Source organism: Rhinoderma darwinii, chromosome 1 (genome assembly GCF_050947455.1).
Source record: "Rhinoderma darwinii isolate aRhiDar2 chromosome 1, aRhiDar2.hap1, whole genome shotgun sequence".
NCBI classification, from domain to species: domain Eukaryota; kingdom Metazoa; phylum Chordata; class Amphibia; order Anura; family Rhinodermatidae; genus Rhinoderma; species Rhinoderma darwinii.
In genome coordinates this window covers 509360090-509379195 of record NC_134687.1, presented here as the reverse complement: position 1 = coordinate 509379195, position 19106 = coordinate 509360090, and the positions used below count along the sequence as shown (strand labels likewise).

Sequence of the window (19106 nt, the reverse complement as noted above, 5' to 3'; positions counted from 1 at the left end):
TATGACGCTGACGATTCAGTGACCAATCCGCATCATACACTTCTCATTGTTCCAGCCCAGCTTCTTTCACTGCACAATCACACTGTAACAATGGGCTGGAACAATGAGAAGTGTATGATGATGATTGGTCAGCGTCATACACTCTGTAGAACGCCCACTGGGTCTAAAGTAAAAACATGCCCAGTTGGGCATTAAGAAAGTAATTAGCATAAAGCTAAAATCGCTATTAACGTGGTAAAGACAGATCGTTTTTCTAAATAAAAAGCACTGCTGTCACCTACATTACAGCGCCGATCAGATTATGTAGGATATAGTGCACTTATAATGTGGTGACAGAGCCTCTTTAAAGAGAGTTATAGGAGTGGGGCCGTATCTGTCAACTGCTCTCCTTCAGTCGACTTTACTGAGGTAATTTTGTTTAAGGCCTTATTCACATGACAGTGTAAAAACGGCCGTGTGACGGCTGTTTTAACGGCCGTCACACGGCCATTTTCAGAACAATGATGTGCTATGGGTATATTCACACGGCCGTTTTTTTAACGGCCCGTGAATAATGGCCTTCAAAAAATAGGACACGTCCTATTTTTGGCCGTTTTCACTGCCTGACGGCCCCCATAGAAGTCCATGGATCAAATTTTAACGGCTATCAATCCATCTAACAACCGTTAAAAATGGATCTGTGACATGGGGATTGGCAAGGGAACTACTAGTTCCCCTGCTGGCTATCGGCGCAGCGATGATGCTCACCGATGCAGCACCGACCTCTTCATGTGTGGCATCATATACAGGGAGGTGTGTGGCATCATATACAGGGAGGTGTGTGGCATCATATACAGCGAGGCTGTAAATAGTGTCTAGGTGAATGTGACCTTCCTTTGGGTGTTTTCAGGGGCCTGGGACAAAAAAAGGTGGACAAATGAAATGCATCAGTTTTTTTTAACGGCCATGAAAACTGATGATAAACGGATGTCAAACGGCCATTAAAAACGGACAGACGGACTGGAAATGGATGAAAATCTAGAGATGCACTAATTCAAAATGGCCATGAAAAACTGACAGTTGATCAGTTTTTAATGGCCATTTTTTTTCACGGTCGTGTGAATATAGCCTAAAGTGGAACTGTACAATTGCTGTTATGCTTCCTAAATGGACACAAAGCAGCCTAAGGGCCTGTTCACATCACCGTTCGCTTTCCGTTCCGGGATTCCGTCTGAGGTTTCCGTCGGGTGAACCCCGCAACGGAAAGTGAAACTGAAACCACAGCTTCGGTTTGAGTCACCATTGAGAGCAATTGTGACGGAAACATTGCTAATGGTTTCCGTTGGTCACCATTCCGGCAGGTTTCCGGTTTTCCGACGGAATCAATAGCGGAGTCGACTCCGCTGTTGATTCTGTCGGAAAACCGGAAACCTGACGAAATGGTGACTAATGAAAACCATTAGCGATGTTTCCGTCACCATTGAGATCAATGGTGACTGAAACGGAAGCTGTGCTTTCACTTTCCGTTGCGTGGTTCACCCGACGGAAACCTCTGAAGGAACCCCGGAACGGAAATAACCGGTGATGTGAACAGGCCCTAAGGCTACATTCACACGACAGTGAAAAAAAAGTGTCCATTAAAAACTGATCAACTGTCAGTTTTTCATGGCCTTTTAGCATGAGTGTGTCTCTAAATTTTCACCCATTTCAATCCGTCTGTCCGTTTTACATCCATTTTTCATGGCCGTTAAAAAAAACAATAAACTGATGAATTTCATTTGTCTGGCTTTTTTTGTCCCAACTCCCTGAAAACACCCAAAGGAAGGTCATGTGTTCACCTAAACAATATTTACAGCCTCCCTGTAGGTGATGCCACGCGCCTCCCTGTAGGTGATGCCACGCGCCCCGACATGAATGCCCTACATACTCACCGATGCAGCGCTGTCTTCTTCAGGTAAGGCCTCTCATCTTTACGGGATCTTCGGCGACGCGATGACACATACTCACCGATGCAGTGCCGACTTCTCCAGGTCTGGTCGGTATTTTCGCGGGATCTGCGAAGGTGATGACGACGTCATCGCGCCGCCTTCGCAGAACCCACGAGACTAGCGACCAGACCAGGAGAAGTCGGCGCTGCATCGGTGAGTGTGTGTCATCGAGCCGCCGATAGCCAGCAAGGGAACTAGTAGTTAAAATAACAGCTGTCACATGGCCGTTTATCACTGTCGTGTGAATAAGGCCTAATGCCTACTTTGTGTATCTGAAATAGCGTGTTTCTGTATTTTCATAGACCATTTTCTAAAATACAACGATTAATTCCAGTTCCGTTATTAGCTGTGTATCCCCTTTTACTGTGTATACGTCTAATATTTAATACTACTTTTTTTTTCTTTCTTAATCTGTCTAAGGGCCAGTTCACACTGAGTTTTTTTGACTCGGAAACAGTGTCGGAAAACGCGCCAAAAATGCCTCCCATTGATTTCAATGGGAGGCGGAGGCGTTTTTTTCCCGAGAGCGGAAAAACCGACTCGCGGTAAAAAGAAGCGACATGCCCTATCTTGAGGTGTTTTCCGCCTCAAAAACCCCATTGAAATCAATGGGAGACGGAAATAAACGCTTTTTTTACGCTTTTGTTTGCCGCGATTTTTGATGCGTTTTTCAGCAAAAAACGTTCATGGTTACTACTTCCTGTTGAAGAAAGAGCTAAAAAAAATCGCGGCAAAAAAATGCATCACAAAACGCGTGTGGCGACAATACCACTTAAAAAAAACGGAGCTGATTTGTCCAGGCAGAATTTTCTGCCTGCAAAAAACTCTGTGTGAACATACCCTAATGTGGATACTGTTTATTATGAAGTGATTTTCATTTATTTTGCCAGAACTTCCGGTGGCTTCTCCTCTCTGCCATGCTGCACTAAAGACTTTGCAGAGATGGGAGCAGGTGCTCTTGAGACGACTCGAGCTTTATGAGGGCCCCCCACAAGACTTCATTACAATACCGACCTCAGAGGAGGCCTTGTCTGCTGGTCCTGCCATCCTTAGACATAAAGCATTGCTGGAGCCAACAAATACACCCTTTAAGTTAGTGTGTCTGCTTTTTAAACCTTAGGCTCTATCCACACTGGCATCATTGCGAGTCCGTCAGGGTTTGCAGTATTATTAAAACCTAGAATAGTATAGTTTTCATTATAAGTGATTGGGGTCAGTCGGAATTAGTTGGCAGCCGTTCAAAAATTTTTTTTATAGTTGCTATAGCTTGGTTATAAACGGTAGCCTCATAAAAGAGCCCAAAAGAGTGTGTAGTGTGTAAATACTTATTTTTTTATTTTTTTCCTATACTTTCATATAACCAACTCCACTTAGTTATAAAGTTCTACTCATGGGGTCCAATCCTTCATTTTTGAATTGAGATACATGAAGAAACGGGTATATGGCAGGCACAAACACACGCACACATATATATATATATATATATATATATATGTGTGTGTGTGTTTTATTATATAAACACACCTCATTCTTTCAAGAGGGTCAGAACTGAGTGAAATGCACAGGACACCAGGCTCTTAATAGCATATTACCATCTCTCGGAAAGGTGAGATTTTCTCACTAATAATTGTCTATTTTATGAATGCCTGGGACTTCTTGGTTGTGTATTTGTTCCTTTCCAATGTTTTTAGTTTTATTAGTCTTTTTTTTTCTTTCTTTTTTTCCTGTCCTAATTACTGCGTTTTAAGTAGTTTTTCCTTAATCTTGCGATTTAGATCCAAGCATTCAAGTACATTGCCAGTGAAGAGGCTTTGGCAATACCTAGTAAAACAAGAGGGCATCCAAGAAACCTTTATCCGAAATATTTTTACTAAAAAACGATCTCTCAATGAGGTAGGTATTTATTAGAAAACATTTCTGAGTGTTTATATTTCTATATTTGACCTTTTTTATATCGATCTTTATCTATCTATATATCTCTATCTCTATGATAATAAAAATATCAAATCATTCTGGGCATATGAACTGATGTAGGAAAAGCGGTGTACTTATGACCTTAATGTGCGAACTTCTATGCAGAACTAGTCTAGACTGATTTGAAGCTTCTACTCTCTTCTTTCAGTAATGCATTCTAGATTTTTATCGAAAAAATTACCAACCCTGTCAGGAAAGCTTCCCATATAACAGACAACATGGGGAATGTGACTGATACGTTCTCCATTTATTTTTATCTCTATTTGGCCTGACAGCATGCTAGCCAAAATGTTGGGAAACAAAAAATAATTACTCCAGTATGAAATATTTTGGAGCATTTAAAATGTTTTCTTACCTTGCCAGTCTAGTAAGATGATCGTTGTTTAACCCTTTTTGAACCCAGGTTATTAATGCCTAAAAGCAAAATGTCATCTTGTAGAATTTTTTTCATAGCCTAACAAAACAATCTTTATGTATTGGGGAACAAAGCAATGTTGTAAATCTATAGGGTCTGACCGGCGCCGTTGGTACCCATCGTATGACTGATCCAGCGATGTTTCATGGCTTCTATTATAAGCGGAAGCTACGACACATTTGTGAACAGAGCAACTGTGGGATTTTTTGGGCTTTTTTTTGGTTTTATCGTTAAAATAATAAACTGAAAAAACAAAATAATACAATGTATTAGTGAAGGTAATTTCAAGATTATACCCCAAGTTGATATGTCTTTCCTTGTTACAGACTGAAACTGATCTGGCGTCCTCAGGAGGAAGAGCACGCATAATCCATAAAGAGTCTGATATAATAACTGCTTTTGCGGTAAATAAAGTATGTGTTTTTCCTGCATTCTTCTATAGATTTTATATTGGTTGTGCTAGACATGTGGATAAGTACTGTATGTTTTTCATTCTATGTTAGTGGACTTCCCTTTTATCTGCAGTAATTAGTCGCTGTGTTAGTAGAAATTTGTGTCCTATGTACATGCGGAATGTCTTCTGTTTTGGTTATAAAGCTTCATATTCATGATGATGATGATATTGAGACTGGGTTGTCAAAGATTTTGCAACATCGGAGAATGTGACTGAAATCCTTCATACAGCTTATGTGGTGTTTTGAATACAGATAAAGTTTCCTAACTAGTACATGTCAAGCTCCATATAAGTATTTCTATAGAACATTAGAATGTTTCCTTTTTCAATAGAGCCTATTAAAGAGGCTCTGTCACCACATTATAAGTGCCCTATCTTGCTATCAAGCTTGTTTTTAGTTTGGTTATCCACTTGCACTCTATACGTTCCAATTTTCGAAAAGTGTCACCACCCAGAGATCCAACGATGATTTAATCTATGCCATGTACTTTCAAATCCTGCCATCTGTTATGGTCCCGAAAATGCCTAGGAATAGGTTTAAAGAGGCTCTGTCACCACATTATAAGTGGCCTATCATGTACATAATATGATCTGCGCTGTAATGTAGATTACAGCAGTGTTTTTTATTTATGACCTATATTAGCTTTATGCTAATGAGTTTCGCAATGGACACCTGGGCGTGTTTTACTTTTTGACCAAGTGGGCGTTGTGGAGAGAAGTGTCCAATCGGCGTCATACACTTCTCCCCATTAATTTATTCTGCACATAGTGATCTTACTAGATCACTATGTGCAGCCACAGACACTATTCACTGTCAGGACCCTTCAGTAACGTTGTTGCGGGACAATCTGTAGTTTCAATTGGCACCATTTTGGGGTACATGCGTTTTTTTGGGTTAATTTTATCACTTTTTATTCCATTTTTTTGGTGACCATTACAAAACTATTAAATCTGGCAATGTTTTTTTATATGGCGTTCACCATGTGCTATAAATGACAATTTTACTTTCTTTGGGTTGATTCGATTACGGCAATACCATATTTATATTGTTTTTTTTATGTTTTGCCGCATTTATACAACAAAATAACTTTTTAGAAAATGTATTATTTTTTGTCTCCATATTCTGAGAGCCATAAAGTTTTTTTTGTTTTTTTGATTTTTTTTTTTCAGTCAAAAAAGCTGTGTAAGGTCTTTTTTTTTTTTTTTCGCGACGGGTTGTAGTTTTTTATGGTACAATTTTGGGGTACATGCGACTTTTTGATCACGTTTTATTCTATATTTTGGGAGGGGTGGTGAACAAAAAATAGTGATTCTGGCATTGTTTTTCCTTTTTTTTTTTGCGGTGTTCACCATGCGGGAAAAATAATACAAATGCGACGATACCAAACATGTGTACTTTTTTAACGTGTTCATTTTTTTCCTATAAGTCTTTTTATAGGAATAAAAATAATTTTTGGTTTTTGTAACTTATATCTTTTATTTTGACACTTTTATAAAACGGTTTTTACCTTTTTTTTTTTTCTTGTCCACTAACGGCTAGAAGACTTGCAGCTCTGATCGCTGCTGGAATACTTTACACTACCTATGTAGTGTAATGTATTCCAACAGTCAGTGGCGTAACTACCGCTGTAGCAGCCGTAGCTGCTGCTACGGGGCCCGCAGCATGAGGGGGCCCACCGACACGGCCCCCCCACATGGCGGGGCCCACCGGCACGGCCCCCCCACATGGCGGGGCCCACCGGCACGGCCCCCCCACATGGCCGGGCCCACCGGCACGGCCCCCCCACATGGCCGGGCCCACCGGCACGGCCCCCCCACATGGCCGGGCCCACCGGCACGGCCCCCCCACATGGCCGGGCCCACCGGCACGGCCCCCCCCACATGGCCGGGCCCACCGGCACGGCCCCCCCACATGGCCCGAGGCTCCGCTAGCAGCCGCTACGGCTGTTACAGCGCGATGCCACTGAAGGGTTTGTTCCTACAAAAGACATGCATCCCCTATCCACAGGATAGGGGATACATGTGTGATCGCTGGCAGCGATAAGGAGAACGAGGGACCGAAAGTCCCCTGAAGTTCTCCATGACAAACCTCGGACTTCTGGGGTCTGTCGGCAGCTCCGTAGAAATGAATTGTGCACCAGTCGCGCCTGTGCGCATGCGTGACCAGCGGTCCTTTCATTTTTTTTAACTGTACAGACTCCGGAAGTCCGAGGTTTGTCATGGAGAACTTCGGGGGACTTTCGGTCCCCCGTTCTCCTTATCGCTGCCAGCGATCACACATGTATCCCCTATCCTGTGGATAGGGGATGCACCTCTTTTGTAGAACAAACTATAGGCCGTTTTTTTGGGGGGGTTCGGGGGGCTCTATTGCGTTATATACAGGGGGGCTGTATGGCGGTATCTGCAGTGGGGAGGCTGTATGGCGTTATCTACAGGGGGGGGCTGTATGCCATTATCTACAGGGGTGGCTGTATGGCGTTATCTACAGGGGGGGTTTGGGGCTGTATGCCGTTACCTACAGGGGGCTGTATGGCATTATCTACAGGGGGCTGTATGGCGTTATCTACAGGGGAGGCTGTATGGCGTTATCTACAGGTGGGTTTGGAGCTGTATGGCGTTATCTACAGGGGGGGTTTGGGGCTGTATGCCGTTATCTACAGGGGGCTGTATGGCATTATCTACAGGGGGCTGTATGGCATTATCTGCAGGGGGGGGCTATATTCCATTATCTACAGGGGTGGCTGTATGGCGTTTATCTACAGGGGGCTGTATGGTGTTATCTACAGGGGGCTGTATGGCATTATCTGCAGGGGGGGCTATATTCCATTATCTACAGGGGTGGCTGTATGGCGTTATCTACAGGGGGCTGTATGGCGTTATCTACAGGGGGCTGTATGGCGTTATCTACAGGGGGGGGTTTGGGGCTGTATGCCGTTATCTACAGGGGGCTGTATGGCGGCATCTACAGGGGGCTGTATGGCGTTATCTGCAGGGGGGGCTGTATGGCGTGATCTGCAGGGGGGGCTGTATGGCGTTATCTACAGGGGGCTGTATGGCATTATCTACAGGGGGCTGTATGGCGTTATCTGCAGGGGGGGCTGTATGGCGTTATCTACAGGGGGGGCTGTATGGCGTTATCTACAGGGGGGGCTGTATGGCGTTTTCTGCAGTGGGGAGGCTGTATGGCGTTTTCTGCAGTGGGGAGGCTGTATGGCGTTTTCTGCAGTGGGGAGGCTGTATGGCGTTTTCTGCAGTGGGGAGGCTGTATGGCGTTTTCTGCAGTGGGGAGGCTGTATGGCGTTTTCTGCAGTGGGGAGGCTGTATGGCGTTCTCTACAGGGGCGCTGTATGGCGGAATTTACAGGGAGTCACTATCTACAAGGGGGGTTGTGTGATACCCAGGGGAGGGGGGCCCCAGTCCAAAGTTTGCTATGGGGCCCAGTCTTTCCTAGTTATGCCCCTGCTAATGGTCATTGTGTCGTGACAGTCTCTGACAGAGAGCCTATGAGTTACAGCCTCCGGGTGGTCCTCATAGGTTTCCATGCATGGCAGCCCGGAGGCCATTGTCTGGCTTCCAGTTGCCATTGCTAACATCGGCAGCCCCCGCGATTTCATGTAGAGGCTGCCGATCTGCTCTAAACTCCTTAAATGCGGCGATCACAATCGACCGCCGCATCTAAGGGGTTATTTGCCTAAATTAGAGGTGATGGGCTGCTGGTCGGCAACAGGGAATGCAGAGCAGACGCCCTGCACAGTTAACCGCCGCTGCGGTGTAGAGATTACGGTGTACAGTTACGTCAAGGTGCGGGATGGAGTTACGGTAGTCGTTCACATGTTAATGGCCCTTCTGTATATAAAGCTTTAAGTGCAAAAAGTACTTTCTATCTCCCTTGGTTTGCTCAAATGTATATTTAGACTTCTCCATTTACATTTTCATTGCAAGATTTCTCTTGGCTTTCTACGATGAGTATTTTGTTTATAGATTGTGAAATGGATTCTATTATGTTCTTCTAAAGGCCAACAGAAACTGTATTGCAATTGCTTCAAGTCATGACATCCAGGAGCTTGATGTGTCTGCAATCTTGGCCACCCAGATTTTTTCATGGATTGATGATGACTTTGAAATAGAAAATAAAGGGTATGTATTGTGTTTTTCTTTTCTTTGAGGTTCCATAGTTGCCTGTACTTGTCATGATCATTGTGCTTTAACGGTCACCTCACCCGTTTTTTTTGGGGGCTGATTTTGATGCGGAAACAACATCTGAACCGTCCCCTGATGAAGCCGTACTAGCAGCAATACGCATGGGGTCTCGGCCCCATTCTTGCCCTCACAAGACCCTGCCTTTAATTCCACCAGCATGCTGTGGTAATCGCATCTTTTTCTATCTTACGCACTGTCTTCATTTATTTGCTTTGTCTTTGAAAATGCAATGTCAAATATAGAAATGCAGTCATTCAAATGCAGATTTTTCCGGGTGTCCTTTCTTTTAAGTGTCATTTCTCTTTAAATTCTAATCCGCAATAGTGGGGGTCCCCGTGATATTTATCCACACGAGGGACATGTGATCTCCTTTTTTTTAAATAATTTTTTGCCTCGTCTTTTGCCCATAATTTTTGCACGGGCAAAAAAACAATGCAGAGAATGCTAAAAAAAAAAAAAAAAAACGGCAAAACAACGCTGGAAATTTAAAAATCTGCCTCAAAATTTCATAAGGAATTTTGAGGCAGATTTTTTTCTGCCTGCAAAAAACTGTGTGAACTATGCCTAAGGGTGCTGTGTGTATATGTAACCAATGTTTGGATGGGGGATGGATTTTCTTTTTGTCTTTCATTTTATTTTCCTTACTAGCTCTGATTTTATGGCTATGTATCATGATGTTTTTTTCTAGACCTGATGACTTTTTAGTTGTACACACCCGGGATGATCTTTCATCCGTTCAAGGCTCAACTCCTTACACCCACAGTAATCCTGGAACACCAATCAATATGCCGTGGCTAGGTGGACTTCAGACAGGTAGAGGCGCATCGGTGGTAAGTAATAGATATGCTATTTCGATGCACATAGTAGCTTTTTGTAGTTTAATCATGAACAGAGGTATAGAAGTGTAGTGGTCACTCGGGCAAGTGGAAGGATTGAGTCACCCAATGTTTTCACTGATCGTTTTCTGAACTATAGGTGAGAATACACATTAACTCCTTCCCGACCGCCCACCGTCTTTTGATGTCAGACAATGCAGGTCTCCAGTCTACAACGACGTGTGAGCGCTCATCCTCTAAGCAGCAGCTGTAACGAACAGCACCTGATCTAAAGCAGCCTCCTGAACACAGCTGGGGTTGGAAAACATTCGGACCCCAGCTGTTTAACCCTTTGATCGCCGCGGTCCGTGACCGCAGCATGATCAAAGTGATTCCGGTAATGCGATCACACATCGGGGAATCCCTCTTCAGTCAGCCCTGGAGACCTACAAAGGACCCCAGGGCGGTCTGTTCAGTAAGCCGATGTGCTGCCCTAATAGCAGTCTGTGTCATAGGGACACAGTGTAATGTATTAGCATACAGGAGTAATACATTTATAAGTAAAAAATAAAGTTATCCCTTGATGGGATTAAAAAAAAAAAGTAACAACAAAATAAATAAAGTCCCCAAAAAAGTCATTATTTTGCATAAAATATATTTTATTGCTCCCACATTACATAAAAACAAAAAGGTATCTACACGACCGTAATAGCCTGAAGAACTAATCTAACAGGTTATTTATCGTGAAACATGAACGGGATAAAAAAATAAGAAAAACAATGCAGTGAATCGCTTTTTCCTATATTGATGCCGTAAAAAAAAAATATACAATTTCTCTCGCATAAAACAAGGCCTCATACAGCCACGTCAATGAAAAAATAAATAAGTTATGGCTGCTGAAAGGCAGAGAGGCAAAAACGGAAACATTTAGCTGGTCATTAAGGGGTTAATACTACTGTTCATTTACAGCCATTTCAGATGTACAGAAGATTTGTATGCAATGCTAGCACTTCACACAGACGTTAAACCATAGCCTTATAACGAATACTATTTATGTAGGTAAATGTGAGATCAACTTTTATATATTGGCAAGTTTTAAATAGAACCTATCACAAATGTGTTTTTGTTTTTGTTTTTTTTATCCCAAACTCTTGTGCAAATATACAAGATGAAATTAAAATGAATGATGTTTCTTCCAGATGATAAAAAAACAGATCAAAGATGTGAGAAGAATGGCATCACATCCAACCCTGCCTTACTGTGAGTTACCTGTATGCATAATCTTGTCCTTTATGGAAATAGACTTGAGCGGATTGTTACATAGTGTTTCATCTTATTTTACTATTTGATGTTGTGAATATGAAATCAATATAGAAGACTAAGACAATACATCAGCATTTTGTTCTATTATTGTTCATTATTGCTAGCCCCTGTCATTCTTGACCCACCAGAGGTTTTCATCAAGCAGTTTGTGTCTAGCCTGAAAAACCAGCCGTGACTTTAGCCAGGTTTCCTCGGGAATATGGTTTCTCATCTGTGGTCTTTATATTTTGTATTTAGTTATATTTCTTTTTTGTCATTTGTTTTTAATTGCACTTAGAATTACTGTTATTATCATTGATGCTAATAATGTTAATACCTTCTGTTCGGAAAATTGTAGCGAATATAGTTGTAACATGAATACACCATTAGATTTCTAATATTCCTGAAGAATACGCAGGTCACAATCCTGCATTATCAACGTTACCATCAATGGTGTGCTTCTTCGGTAATGGCTTGAAGCTGAAAGAGGCAATTGAACTGTGTTAATATTTCTGGGATGATCATGCGTTTTGGGGTCATAAATGTATGAGCAATTGCATCCATGTGTAATATTTTGGTTGAAATTAATTGACACCATGCCAAGAAACGTCACAACACTTTAAGTACTACTTGTGTATTGATGTAGATCTCACTGGTGCTCAAGATGGCAGTGTAAGGATGTTTGAATGGGGTCATGGCCAGCAGATAACTTGCTTCAGGACAGGTGGAAATTCCAGAATAACTCGGATAAAGTTTAACCACCAAGGAAACAAGGTATTTCTTCTATTCTGTGTCTTCTATTCCTTTATAAAGATCTCGTTTTTACGTATTAGGACATAGTCAGCAATTATTAAAGAGATTGTACCGGATTAGAAAAAATGCCTGCTTTCTTCCAAAAACAGCATCACACTTGTCCACAGGTTGTGTGTGGATTTGCATTCACTTTAATGAAGTTGAGCTGTAAAACCAGACACAAAGCCGTGGACAGGTGTGGCGCTTTGTCCGGAAAAAAGCCGCCATGTTTTTCTGTACCACTAAGCCGGCACGTTTTTCTGTACCACCAAGTTCATAAATCCAGTAAAGCTACGCTCATGAGAACACATATAGGAAAAGACAACCCAATACAAAGAATCATAATAAAATACATACAGTGTGTCCACGGAGCTCTGTTGTGACTTTTTATCACCTACACATCTAGTTAACAGTTGGCACAACTCATCAAGCTGACACAAGGGGGGAATTTATTAGCAGAAAGCGCAACCTTCCTAGGAAAGTTTTATTTTGTTTTTAGAGTGCTGAATTAATGTTTGGGATTTTATGGTATCGAGTGCTGGACGTTACCTTTCTAATCTTTATCCGGAATTTATTAGCAGAATTATTTTTACTTTTTACCCTTTTACACCGCTCTTGACACTTTTTTTTTTTTTTTTTTTTTAAATGGGCAGAATTTACTGTAATTGACATTAGAAATATGCATAAATATCTTAAATCTATGCTAGCTTGTAGCTGGTGTAGATTTTCCTTTGTGGCGCACTCACAGCCGAAGATGCAACAAATTTATTAAGATGTGTGCGCCTCATAATAAATTTGTCTCATCTTACCTTAGTGGGCTTCCGTTTAACCCCTTAAGGACATGGACTAGTTGGCACGTTCAGGACGCAGCCCCATTTTTCAAATCTGACGTGTCAATTTATGTGGTAATACCGCATTTTTCGGACTATAAGATGCACCCAGGTTTTAGACAACAGAAAATAGGAACAAAATTATTTGTTAAAAAATCATTTATTCTGTTTCACCACATTCTGAGAGCCAAAACTTTTATTATATTTTTTTTCATCTATTTGAGGGCTTATTTTTTGCGGGACGAGCTGTAGTTTTATTGCCACCATTTTTTGGTACATACGATTTTTTTGATCACTTTTTTTTTTTTTTTTTTCCTATTTTAAGCACTAAGGTGACCAAAAAACTATTTTGATATTTTACATTTTTAAACTCACCATGCGAGTTAAATAATGGTATATTGTAATAGTTCAGACTTTTACGGACACAGCAATACCAAATTATTTTCGTTTTTACATTGTGCTTAGGGAAATATGGGAAAAGGTGTTTTTGTTTTTTTTAACCTTTTAATATTTTTTTTTTACACTCCTGAAAATTAATGTAACATTTTATTTTATTTTTTACACATTTTTAGTTCCCCTAGGGGACTTGAACAAGCGGCCACTTGGTTACATGTGGAGTTACTGAAACAGCGTAACTATGCTGTTTCCCTAACTCCAGTACACCGCATTCCAAATTATTATGCAAATGTTATTTTTCGCTGATTTTCCTAAATAGTCAATGCAAATGACAGTCAGTATAATCTTCAAGCCATCAACCGTTGGAGTATAATGCAAATTTTTATTGAACAAATCTAATGATAACAGATTTTTTTTTTAGAAGTAAAAAAACTCAAAATGCACTGTTTCAAATTATTATGCACAACAGAGATCAAAACATTTTAAAGGTTGTAAAGAGAACTAAAATGGTAATTTGTTGAATTTGCAGCATCAGGAGGTCATATTTACAGAAATCAAAAGCTCTTTCAATCAAAAAAAACTTAGCAGGCCAAGTTACATGTTCACATAGGACCCCTTCTTTGATATCACCTTCACAATTCTTGCATCCATTGAATTTGTGAGTATTTGGACAGTTTCTGCTTGAATATCTTTGCAGGATGTCAGAATAGCCTCCCAGAGCTTCTGTTTTGATGTAAACTGCCTCCCACCCTCATAGATATTTTGCTTGAGGATGCTCCAAAGGTTCTCAATAGGGTTGAGGTCAGGGGAACATGGGGGCCACACCATGAGTTTCTCTCCTTTTATGCCCATAGCAGCCAATGACACAGAGGTATTCTTTGCAGCATGAGATGGTGCATTGTCATGCATGAAGATAATTTTGCTACGGAAGGCACGGTTCTTCTTTTTGTACCACGGAAGAAAGTGGTCAGTCATAAACTAAACGTACTTTGCAGAGGTCATTTTCACACAGTCAGGGACCTTAAAGGGGCCTACCAGCTCTCTCTGTCCATGATTCCAGCCCAAAACATGACTCTGCCACCTCCTTGCTGGGACATGGTGGCCATTCACCAACCATCCACTACTCCATCCATCTGGACCATCCGGGGTTGCACGGCACTCATCAGTAAACAACACGGTTTGAAAATTAGTCTTCATGTATTTCTGAGCCCACTGCAAACGTTTCTGCTTGTGAGCATTGTTTAGGGGTGGCCGAATAATAGCTTTATGCACACTTGCAAACCTCTGGAGGATCCTACACCTTGAGGTTCGAGGGACTCCAGAGGCACCAGCGGCTTCAAATACCTGCTTTGTTTGCTGCTTTGAAATGGCATTTTAGCAGCTGCTCTCCTAATCCTATTAATTTGTCTGGCAGAAACCTTCCTCATTATGCCTTTATCTGAACTAACCCGTCTGTGCTCTGAATCAGCCACAAATCTTTTCACAGTACGATGATCACGCTTACGTTTTCTTGAAATATCCAATGTTTTCATACCTTGTCCAAGGTATTGCACGATTTCACGCTTTTCGGCAGCAGAGAGATCCTTTTTCTTTCCCATATTGCTTGAAACCTGTGGCCTGCTTAATAATGTGGAACGTCCTTCTTAAGTAGTTTTCCTTTGATTGGGCACACCTGACAAACTAATTATCACAGGTGTCTGAGATTGATTACAATAATCCAAAGAGCCCTAAGACACAATACCATCCATGAGTTTAATTGAAAAACTAATAATTAAATGTTTAACACTTAAATCCAATGTGCATAATAATTTGGAACACGGTGTATGTGGTAATAAACTGCTTTTTGGACACACGGCAGGGCTGAGAAGGGAAGGAGAACCATCTGGCTTTTTTAGCTGAAGTTTTGCTGCAATGGTTTTTGGGTGCCATGTCGCATTAGCAAAGTCCCTGAGGGACCAAATCAGTGGAAACCACCCCTAAAAGTGACCCCATTTGGGAAACCACGCCCCTCAAGGAATTTATCGAGGGTTATAGTGAACATTTTGACCCCACAGGTTTTCTCTGACTTTAGTGGAATTAGGCCGTGAAAATGAAAATCTACATTTTTTTCCGATTAAAACAGGGACATTTTTAATTTTTACAAGGAATAAAGGATAAAAAAAAAAGCACCCCAACGTTTGAAAACCAATTTCTCCCGATTACGGCAATACCCCATAAGTGGTCATAAACTGCTGTTTGAACACACGGCAGGGCTCAAAAGGGAAGGAGCACCATTTGGAGATCAAATTTAGCTGGAATGGTTTTCATGTGCCATGTCACGTTTGCAAAGTGCCTGCGGGACCAAAACAGTAGGAACCCCCCAAAAGTGATCCCATTTGGGAAACTACACCCCTTAAGGAATCTAAAATTGTAAAAATCAATATCAACGTTTTTTCCACTAAGAAGTTGCATTTTTACATCTTCACAAGGGATATAAAGCACCCCAAAATTTGTAAAGCAATCTCTCCCGAGTATGGAAATACCCCACATGTGGTCATAAACTGCTGTTTGGACACATGGCAGGGCTCAGAAAGGCAGGAGCGCTACTTGGCATGCAGATTTTGCTGGATTGCTTTTTGGGTGCCATGTCGTATTACCAGAGTACAGTGGAAGTCCCCAAGAATTGACCCCATTTTGGAAACTACACCCCTCAAGGCATTTATCATTTGCCTGGACATATCACAGAGCTCAGATGTGAAGAGCAACATGTCCATTTTGAGTTTTTCATTTTGGTGATTTTCACAGCATTGGCCCACAATTGCAGGGCCCTGAGGTCCAAGTAGCGACCTTTATTTTGGAAACCATACCCCTTAAGCCATTTTAAGGGGTGTAGTGAACGTTTTGCTCCCACAGGTGGTTTTCATTAGTAATTAATGCGCAGTGGATGGTGCAAAGTGAAAATTGCAATTTTCCGCTGATATGCCATTTTAGTGCACAATATGTTGTGCCACCGAAGACACGCACCTTGTAATCTCGTAAGCTGGTTCTCCTGGGTATGGCGATGCCATATATGTGCACGTAAACTGCTGTTTGGGCAGTGCACGCTGTAGGGTTCAGAAGGGAGGGAGCGCCATTTGGCACGCAGATTTTGCTTGGTAGTTCTGTTTGCTGGTATTTCAGTTTATAATGTGGGGGCATATGTAAGCTGTGCAGAGTAAATCAGGGCATAATAAGAGGGTATAATAATTTGATAAATAATATTTCATAGATATGTCGCCATTGTCACACTCCATAAATGGTGCCCGATCTTATCTGCTTTTGGACACTGCAGATTTTGTGTCACCATATTCTGAGAGCCAGAGCTTTTTTATTTTTCAGTCAAAAAAGCTGTGTAAGGTCTTTATTGCGGGACCGCTTGCAGGTTTTTAGTGGTACCATTTTGGGGTACATGGGATTTTATGATCACTTTTTTATTCCATGTTTTGGTAGGGGTGGTGATCAAAAAAAAAATAGCGATTATGGCATTGTTTTTTTTAGCTTTTTGCAGTGTTCACCGTGTGGGAAAAATAACATTATAGTTACGGACGCTACCAAATAGGTGTACTTTTTTTAAAGTTTAAATTTTTTTCCCATAATAAGGGCTCATGCACACGACCGTAGCCATGTGCACGGCCGTGATTTTCGGGTCGGCCAGCAGCGGACTGTCAGCCGCGAGCCGCCCGTAAATCGCGGGCCATGAACATGGCCGCGGCTATTATTTTCAATGAGCCTGACCCGCAGAACACGGCCATAATAAGACATGTCCGTTCTTTCTGCGGTGCGGTCTCCCGGGCCATGCACGAACCGTAAAAACTACGGTCGTGTGCATGGCCCCATTGAAATGAATGGGGCCGCAATTCTCACGTGGATTTTCGGGGGAATTCCGGCCGCAAAAGCACGTTCGTGCGCATGAGGCCTAAAACTATTATTATAGGAAAAAAGGGCAGTGTTTGTTTTTATTAACTTGAAACTTTTCTTTTTACACTTTTATTCAAATTCTAATTTTTTTTCTATTGCCCCACTGGGGGACTTGAGGGTTTGCGCCTCTGATCTTTATTCTAATGCATTGCACTACCCACGTAGTGCAATGCATTAGAGCGGGGAGTCATTCACGGAAAACCTATTGGGTCCCATCTGTGGGTGGGGCCTAATAGGCTATCATACATGGCAGACCAGGAGGCCATTATTAGGCCTCTGGTTGCCATAGCCAAGATCGGCATCCTCACGATCAAATCGTGTCGATGCCGATCGCTACAAACCACTAAGATGCCTCGATCGCTTTTGATCGCAGAATCTAAGGGGTTAATGGCAGGCATCGGAGCTAGCTCCGTTCCCTGCCGTTACAGCACGGTGTCAGCTGTAACATACAGCGGACCCGAGCGGCTGATGTCGCAGGCTCCGCTTCTGAGCCTGCGCCATCTCGTTACTACGGCCAGATGCCTTTTAGGCCCCGCCTCTAGGCGCTACCTAGCAAACTTCCGTACTTGGCAGACAGGAGGCCATTGTTAGGCCTCCAGTCTGCCGGAGCAGTCTTGGAACCTTGCGATTTCATTGTGGGGTCCCGATCTGCTTGTAATCACCATAGATGCAGCGCTCGCTTTTGAGCGCTGCATCGAAGGGGTTAATCTGCCAGATCGGAGGCTAGCTCTGGTTCTGGCCTTGAAGCAGTGATAGCGTTAAGGTATTACTGCTTTAAAACTGTATCTGCAGATACTGTACCCTGTTAATGCTCTGACGTAATAGTCCGTCAGTTTGCGTTAACAGGACAAAGCCTGTGACGGACTATTACGTCACATAGCGTTAAGGGGTTAAGACCGGGGTATGAGACGCCAATCTTCGTAAGTCTGGGCTAATATGTTTATCTGTAACTTAACCTACTATGCATTTGAAACCTGCAGTCCTAGGATTACAATTAGGAATCTTGAGATGTCCGTGTAAAGGTGCCTATACACATTAGATGAACGTTGGCCGAACCTGCTAATTTCGGCGAGACAGGTCGACCATCTATTGTGTATGGGAGTAGCCCCGGATTATTATGGCTGCGGCTTATTCCCCACTCCCCATTTAGTACACATGCACGCTTAAACCGATTGTTTATTCAGGGTTGGGGGGAATAGCCCCCACAGCTATCTAACATATATGGCCACCTTAAGATCCAATACTGTAACTAATTGTGTGGTGATCTTCCCCATTGTCAGGCTGCGACTTAACCAAAAGTGACCTGCTCTAGAGATGTAGCAGTGCATTTAAATGACTATTTTAACTTTGAACTCTGTAGCTGTCAGTCCTAATGTTTCTTGGGAGTATGAAAGTATTTAAGGTTTTAGAAGAGTTTTTTTTTTTTTTATATTGTGAATTTTTGTTGCTTGTATTTTTCCACAGTTTGGAATAGTTGACGCTGATGGATTTATCAGTCTGTATCAGACCAACTGGAAATATAGTTCTGCTAGTGGAAGTCCTGCCAAGCCCTACTTGGTAATTTATCTGTTGTTTGTTTGTTTGTTTGTTTGTTTTCCCCTCCTTATTGCTTATGTAGAGCCAACATATTCCACAGGGCTGTACATAGATTGCTATCACGCACATCAGTCCTTGCATGCCAGTGGGGTTCACAATTAACCGTAGGTTTTTGGAGTGTGGGTTAAAAAGGAGGTACCTGGTAGAAACCACGTGAAGTGCAAGGAAAACATACCAATTCCATGCAGATGTTGCCATTAGACAGATGTAAGTCTGACATGTGTTATTTCTCAGTTTTTTTGTTTGGTATTTATAACTTTTTTTTTTTATTGTACAGACATGGCAGTGCCATAACAAAACAGCCAATGACTTTGTTTTCATAAGTTCATCTTCCCTGATAGCAACAGCTGGGCAGTCAAGTGATAACAGGTAACTAAAGGTTATTTACATTAATTTTTGTAACATTTTATAGAGCACTTAAAGGGGCTT

General features: G+C 42.0%; 1 protein-coding gene across 2 annotated transcripts in view; it reads left to right on the top strand.

The window, feature by feature from the left end:
* DMXL1 (Dmx like 1) overlaps window positions 1-19106 on the top strand; it is a 199971-nt gene that overhangs the window by 162197 nt on the left and 18668 nt on the right. Inside the window, exons 32-40 of one of the 2 annotated variants that reach the window (XM_075836306.1) lie at window positions 2858-3059; window positions 3743-3860; window positions 4683-4760; window positions 8826-8947; window positions 9699-9840; window positions 11025-11085; window positions 11774-11901; window positions 18546-18638; window positions 18955-19046. In XM_075836306.1, coding sequence (XP_075692421.1) covers window positions 2858-3059; window positions 3743-3860; window positions 4683-4760; window positions 8826-8947; window positions 9699-9840; window positions 11025-11085; window positions 11774-11901; window positions 18546-18638; window positions 18955-19046 — 1036 coding nt within the window. Of the gene's footprint in view, window positions 1-2857; window positions 3060-3742; window positions 3861-4682; window positions 4770-8825; window positions 8948-9698; window positions 9841-11024; window positions 11086-11773; window positions 11902-18545; window positions 18639-18954; window positions 19047-19106 lie in introns of both variants that reach the window. The other variant, XM_075836297.1, reaches the window with a different exon arrangement.